Source organism: Entamoeba invadens (genome assembly GCF_000330505.1).
Source record: "Entamoeba invadens IP1 unplaced genomic scaffold scaff_1105074724819, whole genome shotgun sequence".
NCBI classification, from domain to species: domain Eukaryota; phylum Evosea; order Mastigamoebida; family Endamoebidae; genus Entamoeba; species Entamoeba invadens.
Genome location: NW_004443623.1, coordinates 111,842 through 127,068, shown reverse-complemented (window position 1 = coordinate 127,068; position 15,227 = coordinate 111,842). Strand labels below are relative to the sequence as shown.

Here is a 15,227-nt window from a genome sequence, read left to right as displayed (position 1 = left end):
GAAACGGTGCACAAACAGACTGTTTGAGTGCGTCTTTATGAGCCTTCTTTTCATGCTCCGTCTCACTCGGTTTCCACTGACTCGAGGTGAATTTTCGGCATTTTTTGAATTCGGGAACCAGACCTAATATTATCCCAGTTTCCTATTTACTATAATTTTAATTTGAATATGATTCGAAATAGAAAAAATAAATCTATTTTAAGAGGTGGTGGTGGTGGTCAATGTAGGTCCCGTTTTTTAATCAAATTAAACAAAAAAATAATGAATGTATTTTTTTTCAATTGTTTCGTTATAAGAAAGGAATTAGGGTTTAACAAAATAAAAAAATTAATTTAAAAAACAGAAATACATTAAAATGATAGAAAAAGTTTAAATAACATCCCATCTAAATAATATATACAGTTGGGCAAACAAACATTCGCCGAGCAAATGAACATTATCTCAAAGAAAACTAATTATTTTATAGTTATATTATACCAATAAACTATACATGTATAATAGTCAATTTTCTAAAATATTTGTTTTATAATGTAAAAACCATATTTTTTAAAAAATATAGGAATTTCTTTGGGCTAATGTTTATTTACCATACTGCCATAATAAACTTACAATGTACTTTTGTGTCTATAAATAGTCATTTTTAATGTATATGTATTTGTCTGTGTCAAATTATTTTTGATTCGATAGATGAATTAAATCATGTTATTATATAATAATATATGTTAGATAATTTTAAAAATAAGAAAAAAATGGTATTTAGTATAAGTATTTTAAAAATAAATCAATAATTCGAGTTTTAATTTATTATGGATATGTTAATAATTTAAAAGTTTAACTTATATCAAAACTTAGAAAATAGTCCATTATTTATCAATAATTTAAAACAACATTCTTTTTTTGAAAATGATAATTATACATTATACAAATATACATATACTTTTAATATTATTTTAAAAAACAATATTAAAAAAATCAAACAATACTTGCTTAAAAAAAGCGAAATAAAACTTACAATTCTAAACCAAAATGGTTTCTTTTCTTGTTATTCTACTAACTGTAACATTAGTAAGTGGTTATACTTGTGAATGTCTACCTAGTGGTATTAGTTATGACGAAGGTTTTAAAGCAGTGAGTGGCACGAACAATGACTGTACTTCTCCGCTTAAAAAATACATCTGTTTAAGTAGTGACTTTATTTTTACTGTTTCTAATGAAATCTTGTTGTTTGATTATATAACTATCAGTAAGACGGTCTCAATAACACATATAAATGTTGGATGGATTAATGTGAAACACATCCAATTTACAGAGAACTCGATCACCAATTTCAAAAATTGTCCATTTCACACTAACACTGAATTTGTAGTTAATAGTGGAGCTACTATAAACGCCAATATACACTTTTCTATAGCAGGCAATTTTAAACCAACATCTCCAAAACTGAATGCACCACAAGTTTTATTAATAGATTGCACATACTTCCATTTAAACAAAGGATTTAATGGAAGGGACAATTTCACTGTAGTGAATCCGATAGGCAACACTCAGTGTTTTGACATGTTTTCTATGCGCGAAGGACAAATCCTTAATTCCCCACAACACTCATTTACAACAAGTATGTTTCCTTTTCAATTTACAGATGGATACGCCTACCTATTATCAAATAACAAGTTAATGCGATTTTGTCCTAATACAGCTTCAATCAATTATAACGTGGTTTGTAGAATGAGAGGAAATACATATAAAAAGGAGTTTTTATATGGAAATTCAATAGAGAATTACCCATTTGAATATCCACATTGTCCATGTGACAACGCTACAGCCACAATATGCAGTTTAATGTTCGACAAAGAAAATGAAACATATGATTTTGCTGGTGAGACGTTAACTACCACGACTCTTATCGTCGACAAAAATGTCAATTGGAAAAGATTATATGGAGTTTCAGCTATTACAGTGAACAATAATTGTATATTAAAAGTTGACAAATTTTGGACGACGATTCGAGTTGATTTCACTTATGGGTCTTGTGTTATACCACAAACAAATTATACGACAAGTGGTCTAACTTTGTTCTTTAACAATAATATAAAGAAAATGAGTTGTATTGGATATATAATTATGAGTATAATTATTAACAAAAACAATAGAGTATTTGCTTTGGATTGTGAAGGATTGATTAATACCATTAATACATATGGTAACATTTTTGTTCATGTTACTAAAAAGGTAAATCATATAAAATCTGTTTCAACGACTAACACTCTAACTAATGAGTATAACGTGTTTTATTTTGAAAGTGAAAGTATTTCAAATGAAGTCCTCCCCAATTGTATTTTAATGAAATCATTTAACAACACAAATACTTGTTTAAAATGTAATTCAAAGACAAAACTGTTATATGGAAAATGTACACAAGCAGATGTCCATTGTGTTGAATATAATAAAAATGATGTGTGTATACAATGTACTGAAAAATACTATTTAAATTCAACACATCAATGCGTTCAAACCAAAAGTGACTGTTTGCGACAAGTCGGCACTTTTTGTGTAAAATGTGACACAAATTATTTTGTAGAAAATGGGAATTGCATATTAAAATCCGACTGTCTATATGGTGAGAGAAACACGTGTTTAAAATGTGTCAATGGAAATCAAATCGGGAAATGTTTAAAATGTGACAGTACAAATTGTGAAAAATGTGATTTAAATATATGTACTATTTGTAAGCAGAATTACATTAAAAATAACAATTCTATTTGTTTTAAGGAGGAAAACACAATTTCAAGTGGAGTGAATTCAATTTATTGTAGTGATAATTTTTATATGAACACCTCAAAGTGTCTCTCATGTAATACTAGAGATATCAAATGGATCAAATGTGATATTCAAAAAGCGCTTTTGTGTTCTGAAAATTACAAAACAAATGAAAGTGGAATTTGTGTTTCAACACTTTGTAAAGACAACGAGAAAAAAGAGGAGAATGGGAGATGTGTTAATTCTAATACAACTTGTGAATTTACAGTGAATAAAAAATGTGTTTCGTGTGCTTTAAATAATCATTTAGATAATAACACGTGTGTAAACACTGACATTCATTCAATTGAAATTGAAAAGTGTTTACAAGTGAATATCTTTCAATGTGTTCGTTGTGAAGACAATTATATTTTAAATAATGGAAAGTGCATCACTTGTGAAGGAAATTGCTCAACTTGTATTTCAACGCCTTCATTTTGTTTAACATGTCAAAACGGATTTTATTTGAATAATCAACATGAGTGCATTTCAAATGAAATTTTAGCAGAGAAATGTGAAAAGATGTCACAAGTAATAAATGGGTGTTATGAGTGTAAAAATGGGTATTTCAGACTTGGTCTTGATTGTATATAATGTCAATCCAATTGCTCTACATGTAACACCGAAACAAAGTGTTTAACATGCAATTCTACCAACTACAAAACAGTAAATGGGTTGTGTTTACCACAAAGTAATATTAAAGGGTGTGAAGTTAATGTTACACAGAATGGGTGTTTTAAATGTCAAGATGGATATTATATAGTGAATACCAATGAATGTGAAAAGTGTCATGATAATTGCAAAACATGTTCATTAAAAACTACTAAATGTACTTCCTGTATATATACACGTGTTTTACAGTCAAACGAAGTTTGTTATGAACTCTCCCAAATAAAGAAGTGTAAACAAATTGAAGACTCAAAATGTACTCATTGCTCTTTTTGGAATGAACCCAATGAAACGGGGACTTTTTGTCGAAACAAGGCAGTCTGGTGGGTCATACTGTTACTGGTTTTATTTACAATTCTTCTACTTATTATTTCTATAATATTATTATGTTTTATAACAAGAGTGATATTAAGAAAAATGTCACAAAAAAGTCTAGAAAAAACAACGACAATATTTGCTATGAAAAGATCGAATGTGACGTTCTTTGCCCTTTCCAATGGGATGTGTGTTGATCGGGACACACTCATTTATACCAATGAAATTAATGAAGAAGAAGAAATTCGAGTTTGTCACGAAACAAAAGGACTTTTATGTGTTGGAAATTCAAAGAACAAAGCAGTGAAAGTGCAATTTTCGAGTAACACAAATGACGAAAGTTATACAATACGAGTCGACCCAAATATTATCACTTTAAAGCGTGGTTTTGCCTGTGAATTTTCTATATATCTGATGCCAAAGTACACAACAAATATAAACAGTGACATTGCGATCATATCAAAGTCGTATGAGAGTGGCGTTGAAGCTTTCAACAAAATTAAAATCATTGCAAAAACAGAGACCACTACGCGCCTTGACCCAAATGAAATTATTGAAGAAAAGAAAATTGGGGAAGGATCTTTTGGAGTTGTTTATAAAGGCAGTTTTAGAGGAAATGTCGTAGCCATTAAGAAGATGAAAGAGACAAATATCATTGAAAAAGGTGATGATGTCTTAGATGAGTTTACAAAGGAAGTTGAGATGCTTGACAAATTTCGGAGTGAGTATATCGTCCATTTTTATGGCGCTGTATTTATACCGAGTAAAGTGTGTATGGTCACCGAATTTGCCTCATATGGGTCGTTACAAGACTTAATGAAACATAAAACTTCAAGTGAAATTGACATGAAAATGAGAGTGAAAATGATGTTGGATTCTGCTAAAGGGATGTTGTATTTACACCAAAATGGGATATTACACAGAGACATCAAACCAGACAATTTTCTTGTGTGTTCGATAAGTGAAAAAGATAAGGTAAATGCCAAATTGACGGATTTTGGAAGTGCTAGAAATGTCAATATGTTAATGACTAACATGACATTTACAGCGGGTATTGGTACTCCTAAATATATGGCTCCAGAAATATTAAAATGTGAAAAATACAAAGAAACATCTGATATGTACTCTTTTGCTATTACTATGTATGAGTGCTTCCAATGGACAGAAGCGTACCCTAAAACGTTTTTTAATTACCCCTGGAAAATAGCAGAGTTTGTAACAGCTGGAAAACGACTTGAAAAGCCTGAAATGATTCGACAAGAATTGTATAATATCATCACATCGTGTTGGGGACAAAATCCAAGAGAAAGATGTTCTTCTTCTGAAGTAGTTGAGCAACTTAAGTTATATTTGGGTATTTGAATGATTGTGTTATCATTGTTATTTATTTTTATTTTTTATTGAAAGTAATCGATTGACTAAAAATTGTATAATTAATCAAGTGTAACAATTATATATTAAATAATAACTTATTGAAACCATGAATATTATATACACATAATATAAACAATTCGATTAAAATGGACATTCATTTCTTGAAATAGTTTCACGATTTGTTAGTTTAAGTGGCAATGGTTTGAACATGACTTTTTCATCACATCTAAGTTTGTCATAATTATACACTTTATCTCCACATGGTATAGCTTTTGGATCATTGGGATTTGTATTAATATCGTAACATATTTTAATTTCAAACACAGAGATTTGATTTTTACATACTATTGATGGTTGTACTCCAAAGTGATTTTTAATAACTTTGGTAATATCTTCCAATTTATACATTTTATTTGTTTCAACATGTAGATAACTTTCTTGGAGTATTTTCCAATAATCGCTTCTTTCATGAAGAAGTAAAGTTGTTTTTACATAATCTAAAGGACCTTTAACCCCTTTATATACACTAAAAGTACAACTGCCATGTTTGTCATATTGATAAGTAGCAAACCGACAAGCAGTTGTTGACATCCATTTGTTCCGCACTTCTTTTAAAAGATCTTTTTCCATTAAAAGTAGTGTATCAAAATTATCAGGACCATACCAATTGATACAACAATACAAATTCTTGTTTCTGTGATAATGAGGCCAAAAACCATGAATATAAAATCTTTCTTTAATTTCTTCTGTTGTTTTTGGAAAAGTACATTCTTCGTTTTCACATTTTTCTCCAAACCAGTATTCTGCATAGACCATATATTCATGTGGTGCGAGTTTTTTGTATTCTCTACACATTTGAAAACTATCCAATTTATCCAATAACGCTTTTATTTGAATAATTTCTGGAGGAACTGGTATTAAAGTAAATACACCAGGTTCGGATTTAATATGTGGGTGTCTTTTTGATTTAGTTTGAGGATCCTCTTGTTTTGGAGCTTTTTGTACAATTTTTTGTTGTGGTTGTTGTTTTGGAGTTTCTCTCTGAGTTGTTTTTGGTCTTACAACTTGTTGTTGTGGTGGTTGTATTTGTTGTTGTGGTTGGTGTGGAACAATTGGCTGTTGTTGAGGAATGAGAGGAAATTGTTGTGGATTAATTTGTTGTTGCTGTTGAGGATATTGTTGTTGATAAAATTGTTGTTGGGAATGTTGTTGGTAATAAGTTTGTTGTTGATGAGAAGGTTGAACATTTGTATGAGACGTGCTTTCAAAGTGTTGTTGTGGAACAAAATGTTGTTGATGAGTAGGGTATTGTTGACCCAAATTGTGTGTTGGTTGTTGTCGTTGATAAAAAGGGCGATATGGTTGTTGATAAATTTGTTGTTGTTGTTGTTGTTGTTGTTGTTGTTGTGGATATAATTGTCCATGAACACCTGGATAATAATAATAATATTGTTGTTGTTGTTGGTTTGGATTATAGTATTGTTGATAATATTGATGAGGTACTTGTTGTTGTTGCTGTTGAATTAAACCACTTGGATGACCTTGACTTTGAAAATAAGGAAACTGTTGTTGATGTTGTTGATATGTTTGTTGAGTATGTCCATATGCAGGGTATTGAGGAGGAGTTCGAGAACTTTCCTCTTTGTGTTTATCTGGTTGACCGAGAACAATGGATATAACCAAAAAGATGATCATATGAATAATAATTCCCAATTCCATATTTGACTTCTATTTATTTTACAAGTTAAAAATTAAGTAATAAATTTAAAATTTAAAATTATAAATACTATAATTATTTGATTGTATTTGTAAAACAAAAAGATAAAAATAGAAATAATTCAAAAAGTAGTTTTATACAAGAAAAATAAATAATGAGTGGGTTAAAACAATGTTACAAGTTTTATGTTCATAAAATGATTAAAAAATATTGAAACATATTTTAATGTTAAAAGCGTTGTTTCAATTATTTCCCATTTTATAGTGTTTACTTTATTTCGTGTTGTTTTACCTTTAAATTTGATTAAAACTATAATAACTTATATTTAATTATTACTAATAGAAATATATATCAAAAATAGAACTTATTCTTCTCTTATTATGATACTTCTTTTTCTGCCAATTGTCGTTTGAGTTGCATCACAGCGTTTTGGTCTTTTGCCTTTGTTAACGCGAATTTTTGATTTTGTTGATTACCAGTGTTCCACACACACAGTTCTGTACCCGCCTTTTTACCTCCTTTAACGACGTCCAAACAGAATAAACTGTGTGCGCACAAAATATTAACATTTCCGTTTTCCGTCATTTTTAAAGTCCAGTGGTTTTCCTCCAAATTTTTGTTGTTATTTGTTTGTTTGACACTTTCCCCAACTTTTTCCTTTTTCCCCTTCGCAACACCCAAATATTTCCCAGTCGACAAATTTTGGATTAACACGCAATTGGGGTGGCCCTGACTTCTGAAAGGGACAAATTGGAACAACTGGTTTTTAGCTTGTTGTTTTGTCCATAGACATATTTTGGTATTATCATCGGCACTACCTCGTGGAATGTCAATACACAACCCGTCACAATGTGTCGGGGATATTTCATAGGCCTCTTTTGTTAAGATGTTGGGCAAAATGTATTCCTTGTCTTTTTCCATTTCGTAAATCACTTTACTTTCACGTTCAGCTGCAAGTAACCGTTCTTCAAAGAGTTCATTTTCTCGAGTCATTATCATTGAGTATTCCGGTTGTACAGAACACTCTTGAAGTAAATTTTGAAGGGTATGGATCTGGGAAAGAACTACATCTTGCGATAAAGTGCACTCTGGATAACACTTCAAAGATGTCAGAAGAGAAAGACAAGAAGATGCACAAGACACATATTCAGAACGTTCGTGTTTTTGAAACATTTTTTATTGTTTTTCGCTAATTCTTTTTAAATATATCACACAAATTGTAAGAAAAGTTTGTAATTGGGTCTTATTGGTTGTAATTTGTTGCAAAGAGCCAAATTCATTTTATTGCTTCTCGTTCTGTTTTTTCAAAAAACAACAATAACACATTTTTTATTTTATTGTTTTTATTTTATTAAAAATAACTATAATAGTTTGTAGTAATAATCCTAATATTTTTATATATTATATTATATTATATTATATTATATTATATTATATTATATTATATTATATTATATTATATTATATTATATTATATTATATTATATTATATTATATTATATTATATTATATTATATTATATTATATTATATTATATATGTTGTCTTTAATTAGAAACTGTATTATATAATGGCTATAACACAACTCAAACACCACTTTGAAATTAAAATGTCATTCAAACAATTTTGAGAGTAACAAATAAATCTCCTCTTTTTCGATTTTCGTCGAACCACCCGAATCCTTCAATTTTAAACATTGAATTGTTTTGCACGACGATAGTTACTGTTTGATTGTAGTCTAATATTTGAAGTGGTAAATTCACTTTTTGCCCCTCGAACTGTTTTGGTACATAAATGGTTTTCACTAGATTAGTCCCATCTCTAACAAGATCATTTTCGTCTTCCATTAATACTTTTAATTCATATTTTTGTCCACCTTTTCCATTGACTTCTCCAACACCTTCAATTTGATATGTGACGGGGGCTATAGCAAATGATGGCATATCAAATTCAATAACAGTTCCATGGACATCTACTGAGAATTTCCCACCGCTTAAGAAAAGCAATTGAGGCGCTTTGATTTCTACGGATTCGGTGAGAATGGTATCCTTTTCGTTTTTTTCATCTTCCACTTTTTCTGTTTTGACTTTTTCAATTTCCATTTTTTGAATAATTTTTTGGTATTGCAAAATTTGAGAATTTAATGAAGAAACTTTTTGTGATTGTTCTTCTAAACTCATTTTTAAAGTTTCAATTTGGATTTCTTTATCGGTATCAGTTGAGTTGTTTTGAGGTTCAGAAATTTGTTTCTTTAATCCTTCAATGAACGATTGTTGCTGGGAACTATTAGTATTGAGTTGTTCAATAATTTGTTTATTTTGGTTATTTTCTGTTTTGTAATTTTCAAGTTCTTGATTTTTATTATTCAGATCTAATTGCAGTTGATTGAGTTGTTGTGTAAGTTGTTGTAAATAATTGTTCAAAAGTTGATTTTCATATATGATTTTTTCAACTTCGACTTTTTCAATTTCCATTTTTTGTAGAATTTGTTGGTATTGCAAAATTTGAAAATTTAAATGTTCTAATTCTATTTTTAGAGTATCTATTTGTGTTTCATTTTCTTTTTCGTCGTTTTGGAACTTTTTGAGTTCTTTCTCCAATTCCTCAATCTGCTTATTTTGTTGTGAAATTTTGTATTCAACTTTGTGCTCGTCTTTCTTTTCAATGGAATTTATAATTGCTGTGTTTCCAAATATTTTCGATGAGAAATTCACTTTGTCTGGTCCCATTTTTATAAAAAAGTTGTTTTTGTTAAATAATTCAAGAGATGCACGAAGATCATTGAAATTCCGACTTATATTTTGGAGTGTTTCCCATGTAATACATTTTGATGTAGGTACTTGGTGTAAGTCTTTGTAAATTAATAGAACACATTTCCCAATAATATTAAGAGGAAGTAGTTTTGAAAAGGTTGCCATCATTTTTTCACACAAAGAAATCAAAGAGTCGATGTTCTTAGTGTTGTTAATATCGTTTTTAATATTCCGAATTAAATCATATACTTCAGAATAGTTGATGTTTAAAGCAACTGTAACAGCATCAGAAAAGTACTTTGATGGGACTTCAAAAGCTAATTTTTGGTATTTAACAAGTTTTTCTAATGAATTAAACGACTCAAATGGTTCGACACTTAACTGACATTTTTTTATAGTCAATACATCAAGTGCGTTAATAAAACTTTTGTAAAGGTCATAATAGACTTTTCTGACCTTTAAAAAATCTTCTGGTGTTTTTGTTAGTTCAAATAAAGCAATCATTCTCGTATAAGACGATGATAGAATAGCAGCAGTTAACTCTTTAGTCATTTGATTTTGTAACTATTTTAAATTTTTTTATTTTTTATATTGATTTACTATTTCAAAAAAATCATTCAAGTTATGCACCTAATTCATTTTTAATATTATATAAAACAATTTAATAAATGATATTATATTATATAGTATAATTTATGATTTGTAATGAATGGTTTTGAAAATATCAAGTTTATAAAAAATGATTGCCTTATAATTTTATTAAAACTCGTCGACCAATTCGAAACTATAGAATGGTCACTTTTTTGTAAAACTCGGTTTTATGCAAAACCTATCTTGTTTTAATTAATTAATTAAATTAAATAGTTTCATTTTATTAATATTTATAATCTACCATAAGGCACAGTTTTATCTAATGAAGAGTGACCATACTCTATCATTTTTACATCTAGCATAAATGACTTTTATTTACACACATTTCTATTATTAATACTATAAACTATTAATTATTTTATAATTTTAATTGAATATTATTTTGTAACTTATATTTATAAGTTTATTAATTAATTGAAATAATATTTATGTATTATATATATTATAGTTATTTTATAATAAAGAATAGTTTAATCCTTTAAACTGTTCAAATTTCTTTTCCAATTCATTTTTCTGTGACTTCTTATAATTTAAACGAGTTCTTCTTCAAAATTCGTTCCATTTTATTAGTTCCGTCCAAAAACAGAAACAAAAATCAACCCAATCAATAAACAATCATTTCTTTGCTCTTCTGCCTTTCTTGTTCTTTTTATTTCTTAATTCAATCTGAGCTTCGACCTTTCTTTTCATAATTTCAAACTTCTTTTGTTTCTTCTTTTCCTTTTGTTCCATTCGATATTTTTCCTCGTTTCTTTTCTCTTCTTCGAGCACTTCCGGGTCGACCATTTTCTTATGTCGGGTGACCAACATCTTAACTTCGTGTTTCTTGTCGTCCACGACGTATTCAACTTCCTTCAAGTCATCGCTGTCCTCCTTCTCTTCTTTTCTAGTCGTTTTCTTTTTCGTCGCTTTCTTCACTTCTTTCTCCTCTTCGTCTTTCCCTTGTTTTCTGTTCTTCTCACTTCGCTCCTTCTCCTTCACTTTTTTTTTCCTCTCGTTCTCCCTTTGAATTTTCGTCTCATTCATCTCCTCTTCCTCGTTTTTATTCGCTCGAATCGCCTTCCCATCTGCCCTGTTAACCATACAATAGTATCCCCCCTGAAACCTATACCGACTATCAACTTTCGGTGTATTCGTCTTCCACGGAACTTCACATAACTTCCCCATCCCTTGTAGCATTGTCGGACTATAATACGTAGTCACTCCTACAGGTATCCGTTGATATGGATGTCTAGGATCATATTCTTTCTGAGAAGATATCGGTCCTAAACATTCACTTCGAACTCGGTAATACAACTCATCGCACTCCCTTCCATCTTCTTGATGGACATTACCTTTACACAATCGATTCGTAATAGCTTTATTTTGAATATATTCCTCGTGTTCTTTTAAATGCATTTCTTCGTGATTTTTTTGCATGATAGTGATTCCCCATTCATTATCAATGTCTGTGTCCTTAAGGGTATGAGTGCTGTTATATTCATTATCGTTTTGCATATCATTTTGCATTTCATTTTCTTCACATTTTTCTTCGCATTTGTCAGTTGTACTATCAAATACATTTGCATGTAATTGTATTCGGATATCATCAAGTTCATCTTCCCATGTATCATCATACATATCACTTATCTCATCATATCCAGTTGTCCCCTCCTGATTTCGAGTAGGCCATTCTTCCCCTCCAACAACTGGAGGCATGATCCCTTTCAAGCTTTCAAAGTATCCAATAAACTCCATTAAACTTAGTGAGATATTCGGCTTATTCGGGTCTACATCTTTCATTTCAAAATATGGAACACTCGTGTTAAATTCATTCTTTTCGTCTCGTATAATTTGCACGTCGTTGAACATTTTTATACTTTGGCGTTCATTTGATTGTTTGCACGACTTCCCAAGATCGATAATTCGTAAACCATTCAGCAGTGTTGTTTGCACATCCCCTGTTGTTCCCGATTGAACCGGTTCGATAAATTTCAATGTGATCATTGACGAATTGGACTCAATTGGTATCGGCTCTATTGCATTCGGAAGAGGAATTGTACCATCCAACATCGATTGTAATATCGGGTCATCTTTGTGTTCTTCATAAATTTGTTGCAGTGTCGGATCAAACTCAAAAATATTGATTTTATTGTCCATTTGCATTTGTTTCGGGTCTTCATTGACATCTTCTTCTTCCATGTTGTTGTTTGGGATGACCTCCATTTGATTTGACACATTTAAAATATTTGAAATATCGACGTGTTGATCGTCTTGTGTTATACAAGTATTCCTATTGACATTTTGAAATTCCATTCCTAAGCCATTTGAGTCATACAAATTGTATTTATCATTTCTTATTTCATTCAAATTATCGATATGAAGTGTAAGACTTGAATATGCTGTCTTTTGTGGTTGTTGTTGCATTTGATTTTGTTGATATTGTTGTTGTTGTTGTTGTTGTTGTTGTATTCCACTGAAGTTGTTAAAAGTAGTAAATTCTTGTGCATTAATCATTTGTCCATTATTCTGTTGTTGTTCCTGTAAAAGTGGCATTGGTTCCTCCATTTTTGTTATTATATTATTATTATAATTATAAATACCATTATTCATTCTCATTCCTTCTTGTAAATTCTTTTCAATGTGATTTTGAACATTAAAATTTCCCAAATCTGCAGTTTGTTGTACTTTAAACGTTTCTCGTGTATTTTGATTTGCGTTTCCATTAAATGTGTTCCTCGTTTGATTGATTACGACCGTATTTTGCTGTTGCGTATTTTGGGCACTTTGTTGCACTTGGCTTTGCAGTTCAAAATCAATTTGTGTGTTTCGATGCACTTCATTCAATTTTGCATCTTTTTGTTGCACACCTTTTTGGTCTTCTTTTTCATTCAATTTTTGAGACCATTGCATTTGGACCTTTTCGTTTATTTGTGTGTTTTGCAGTTGTTGTTTGCCGTCTACTTGTCCTTCTTGTTGCACATCAAGTCGTTCATTATAATAATTAGAAGGAAACTTTATCTCTTCAACATCAACACTTTTGAAACTTTCTTTACTCTCATTGTTAACTTTTGTTTGTGTTTCTCTTTGTAAAGTGTTTGGACGATACAGAAACGTTTCTTTTATTTGATCCAATTTCTTGGGTATACAGCTTTCCCCCCTCTTTTCAGTCATATTCAAGTCAACCACATTCTCTTCTGTTTTCCTTCCAATGCACCCATTTTGAATTTTCTTTATTGAATCACCACTTTTAAAATGATGCGGAATTATATTGTTATTTTGATAACATTTAATTGTTTTTTCCTCCTCTTTTTCCTCCCCAATTTGCTTTGTATTAACAAAAGATGATGATATTGACGTTCTCCTTTTCATTTCTTCTATTCTTTGGGTCAGTGACGATCTGTTCTCTCTCGACAACACACTTCCCGAAGTATTTCCATTCTCCTTCTCGTCCATTTGAATTCCACACTGTGAAATTGTTTGTATCGTTGATATTTGTGAAGGCATTCGATTTTCTATTTTTTTCAGAATTTCATCACACAACTTCTCACGAAAGGGACTGTCCCAATAACTTAACGAGTACCGCGACTCCTCTTTCAGTGCATTTTCCTTCATTTCCAAATCTTCTTGGTCTTCACTTTGGGTGTCACTGTATGTCGGGGAACTTTCCTCTTCATTTTCTTCTTCTCTTTTAATTTCCGTTTCGCTCTTTTCTGTTTCTTCTTGAATTTCACTGATTTGAGTTCCGCTATTTTTATCGTCCAATTCTTGTTCCAAATAAATTGAATTTTCATTTTGAGGACTTTTGCAGTGTTCTTTGTCATCAGTGGAGTCGGCAGAATACTTCAGAGTGTCTTTATTTTCAATGGAATCCAAATACGTTCTATAAATATCTTCGTCCACTTCTCTCTCGCTTTTTCTCTTCAAAAAAATTTCATTGAAATTAAAAAAATCGAAATTTTGGTGTTCGCACACGTCTTCTGTTTTTATAAGTTGTGGTGTGACAGACTTGTTTTGACAAAACAGTCTCGTGAGCTCCACATCGTCCATTTTTTCAATTTCAATATGAAGACGTCCATTTTCTGTTTCATTAATGTTTGGTAGAGACTCTCCAGAACCTTCACCTGTGTTCGCAGAAGAAGAAGAATTTGTAGCTTTGAATATTTCAGTTTCAGTGTTGAGAGGTGGGGAAGTGAGTTGTTTGTTTGCTGGTGCGTGTGTTACTATGGATTTATATGGGGAATGTAGTTTAAGACTTTTTGTTTCAATTTCCATTCGCCCATTATTTTCTTTCTTTCGTTGTATTTTTAGATCACTCGATTTGCTTTCTAACGGATTTTTTAATTCACTTTTGTATAAAAGACTCTCATTGCAGAGTTTCAAATGGGATATTGCACTTGAAGAGTTCTGACCATCAGGATGAGGGTGTACGACTATTTCTATGGATTTGGAAAGGGCTCTTGTTTGTAAAAACGATCCAAAGGATCTTAATAAGGAGCTGACCTCTTTGAACATGTTTTTGTATTTTAGTTTTCAAAAATTCTTTATTTCCTTTAAAATATTATTTGCAATTATTTTAACCGTTTTTTGAAAAAAAAATCAGTTACGATTTTACGATTTTACGTTATTAAAGTCCATTATTGTTTGTATAATTATAATATAATTACAAAATAAGTTGTGGTATAGTTTCATTCAGAATGGATATAAAGACTACATTATTTATTTAGTTCCATAAAAGTTAATTCAGTTCATAATTATATAAAAACTATACATCATTGATTAATAAATATTTATTAAGTTTATTATCAAGTTTAGTATTTTCAGGTCGTAACATCAAAATCTTTCAAAATTACAAAACACTGGAATTTCCAAAAAGAAAAAATTAAAAAATTAAAAATTTCTTTAGATTTAAATAAATGATTTTAAACAATAACTATACTTAAATTAGTTAAATAATTAACTACACGATAAGCT

General features: G+C 30.2%; 5 protein-coding genes across 5 annotated transcripts; 1 reads left to right on the top strand and 4 right to left on the bottom strand.

Annotated features, from left to right (window-relative positions):
* Window positions 1-1,026: 1,026 nt before the first annotated feature.
* EIN_507370 (protein serine/threonine kinase, putative) lies at window positions 1,027-5,142 on the top strand (the record flags this gene model as incomplete). Its single annotated transcript, XM_004259569.1, has 2 exons — window positions 1,027-3,373; window positions 3,464-5,142. 2 exons carry the CDS (start codon window positions 1,027-1,029, stop codon window positions 5,140-5,142), a joined length of 4,026 nt encoding a protein of 1,341 aa, XP_004259617.1.
* Window positions 5,143-5,295: 153 nt separating this feature from the next.
* EIN_507360 (alpha/beta-gliadin A-III precursor, putative) lies at window positions 5,296-6,873 on the bottom strand (the record flags this gene model as incomplete). Its single annotated transcript, XM_004259568.1, has 1 exon — window positions 5,296-6,873. The coding sequence occupies one exon, from the start codon at window positions 6,871-6,873 to the stop codon at window positions 5,296-5,298; it is 1,578 nt and encodes a 525-aa protein (XP_004259616.1).
* Window positions 6,874-7,249: 376 nt separating this feature from the next.
* Window positions 7,250-7,870, bottom strand: EIN_507350 (hypothetical protein; the record flags this gene model as incomplete). The annotated part of the gene is made up of 1 exon (XM_004259567.1): window positions 7,250-7,870. The coding sequence occupies one exon, from the start codon at window positions 7,868-7,870 to the stop codon at window positions 7,250-7,252; it is 621 nt and encodes a 206-aa protein (XP_004259615.1).
* Window positions 7,871-8,486: 616 nt separating this feature from the next.
* EIN_507340 (hypothetical protein) lies at window positions 8,487-10,175 on the bottom strand (the record flags this gene model as incomplete). Its single annotated transcript, XM_004259566.1, has 1 exon — window positions 8,487-10,175. The coding sequence occupies one exon, from the start codon at window positions 10,173-10,175 to the stop codon at window positions 8,487-8,489; it is 1,689 nt and encodes a 562-aa protein (XP_004259614.1).
* Window positions 10,176-10,889: 714 nt separating this feature from the next.
* Window positions 10,890-14,528, bottom strand: EIN_507330 (abnormal long morphology protein, putative; the record flags this gene model as incomplete). Its single annotated transcript, XM_004259565.1, has 1 exon — window positions 10,890-14,528. One exon carries the CDS (start codon window positions 14,526-14,528, stop codon window positions 10,890-10,892), a length of 3,639 nt encoding a protein of 1,212 aa, XP_004259613.1.
* Window positions 14,529-15,227: the final 699 nt, after the last annotated feature.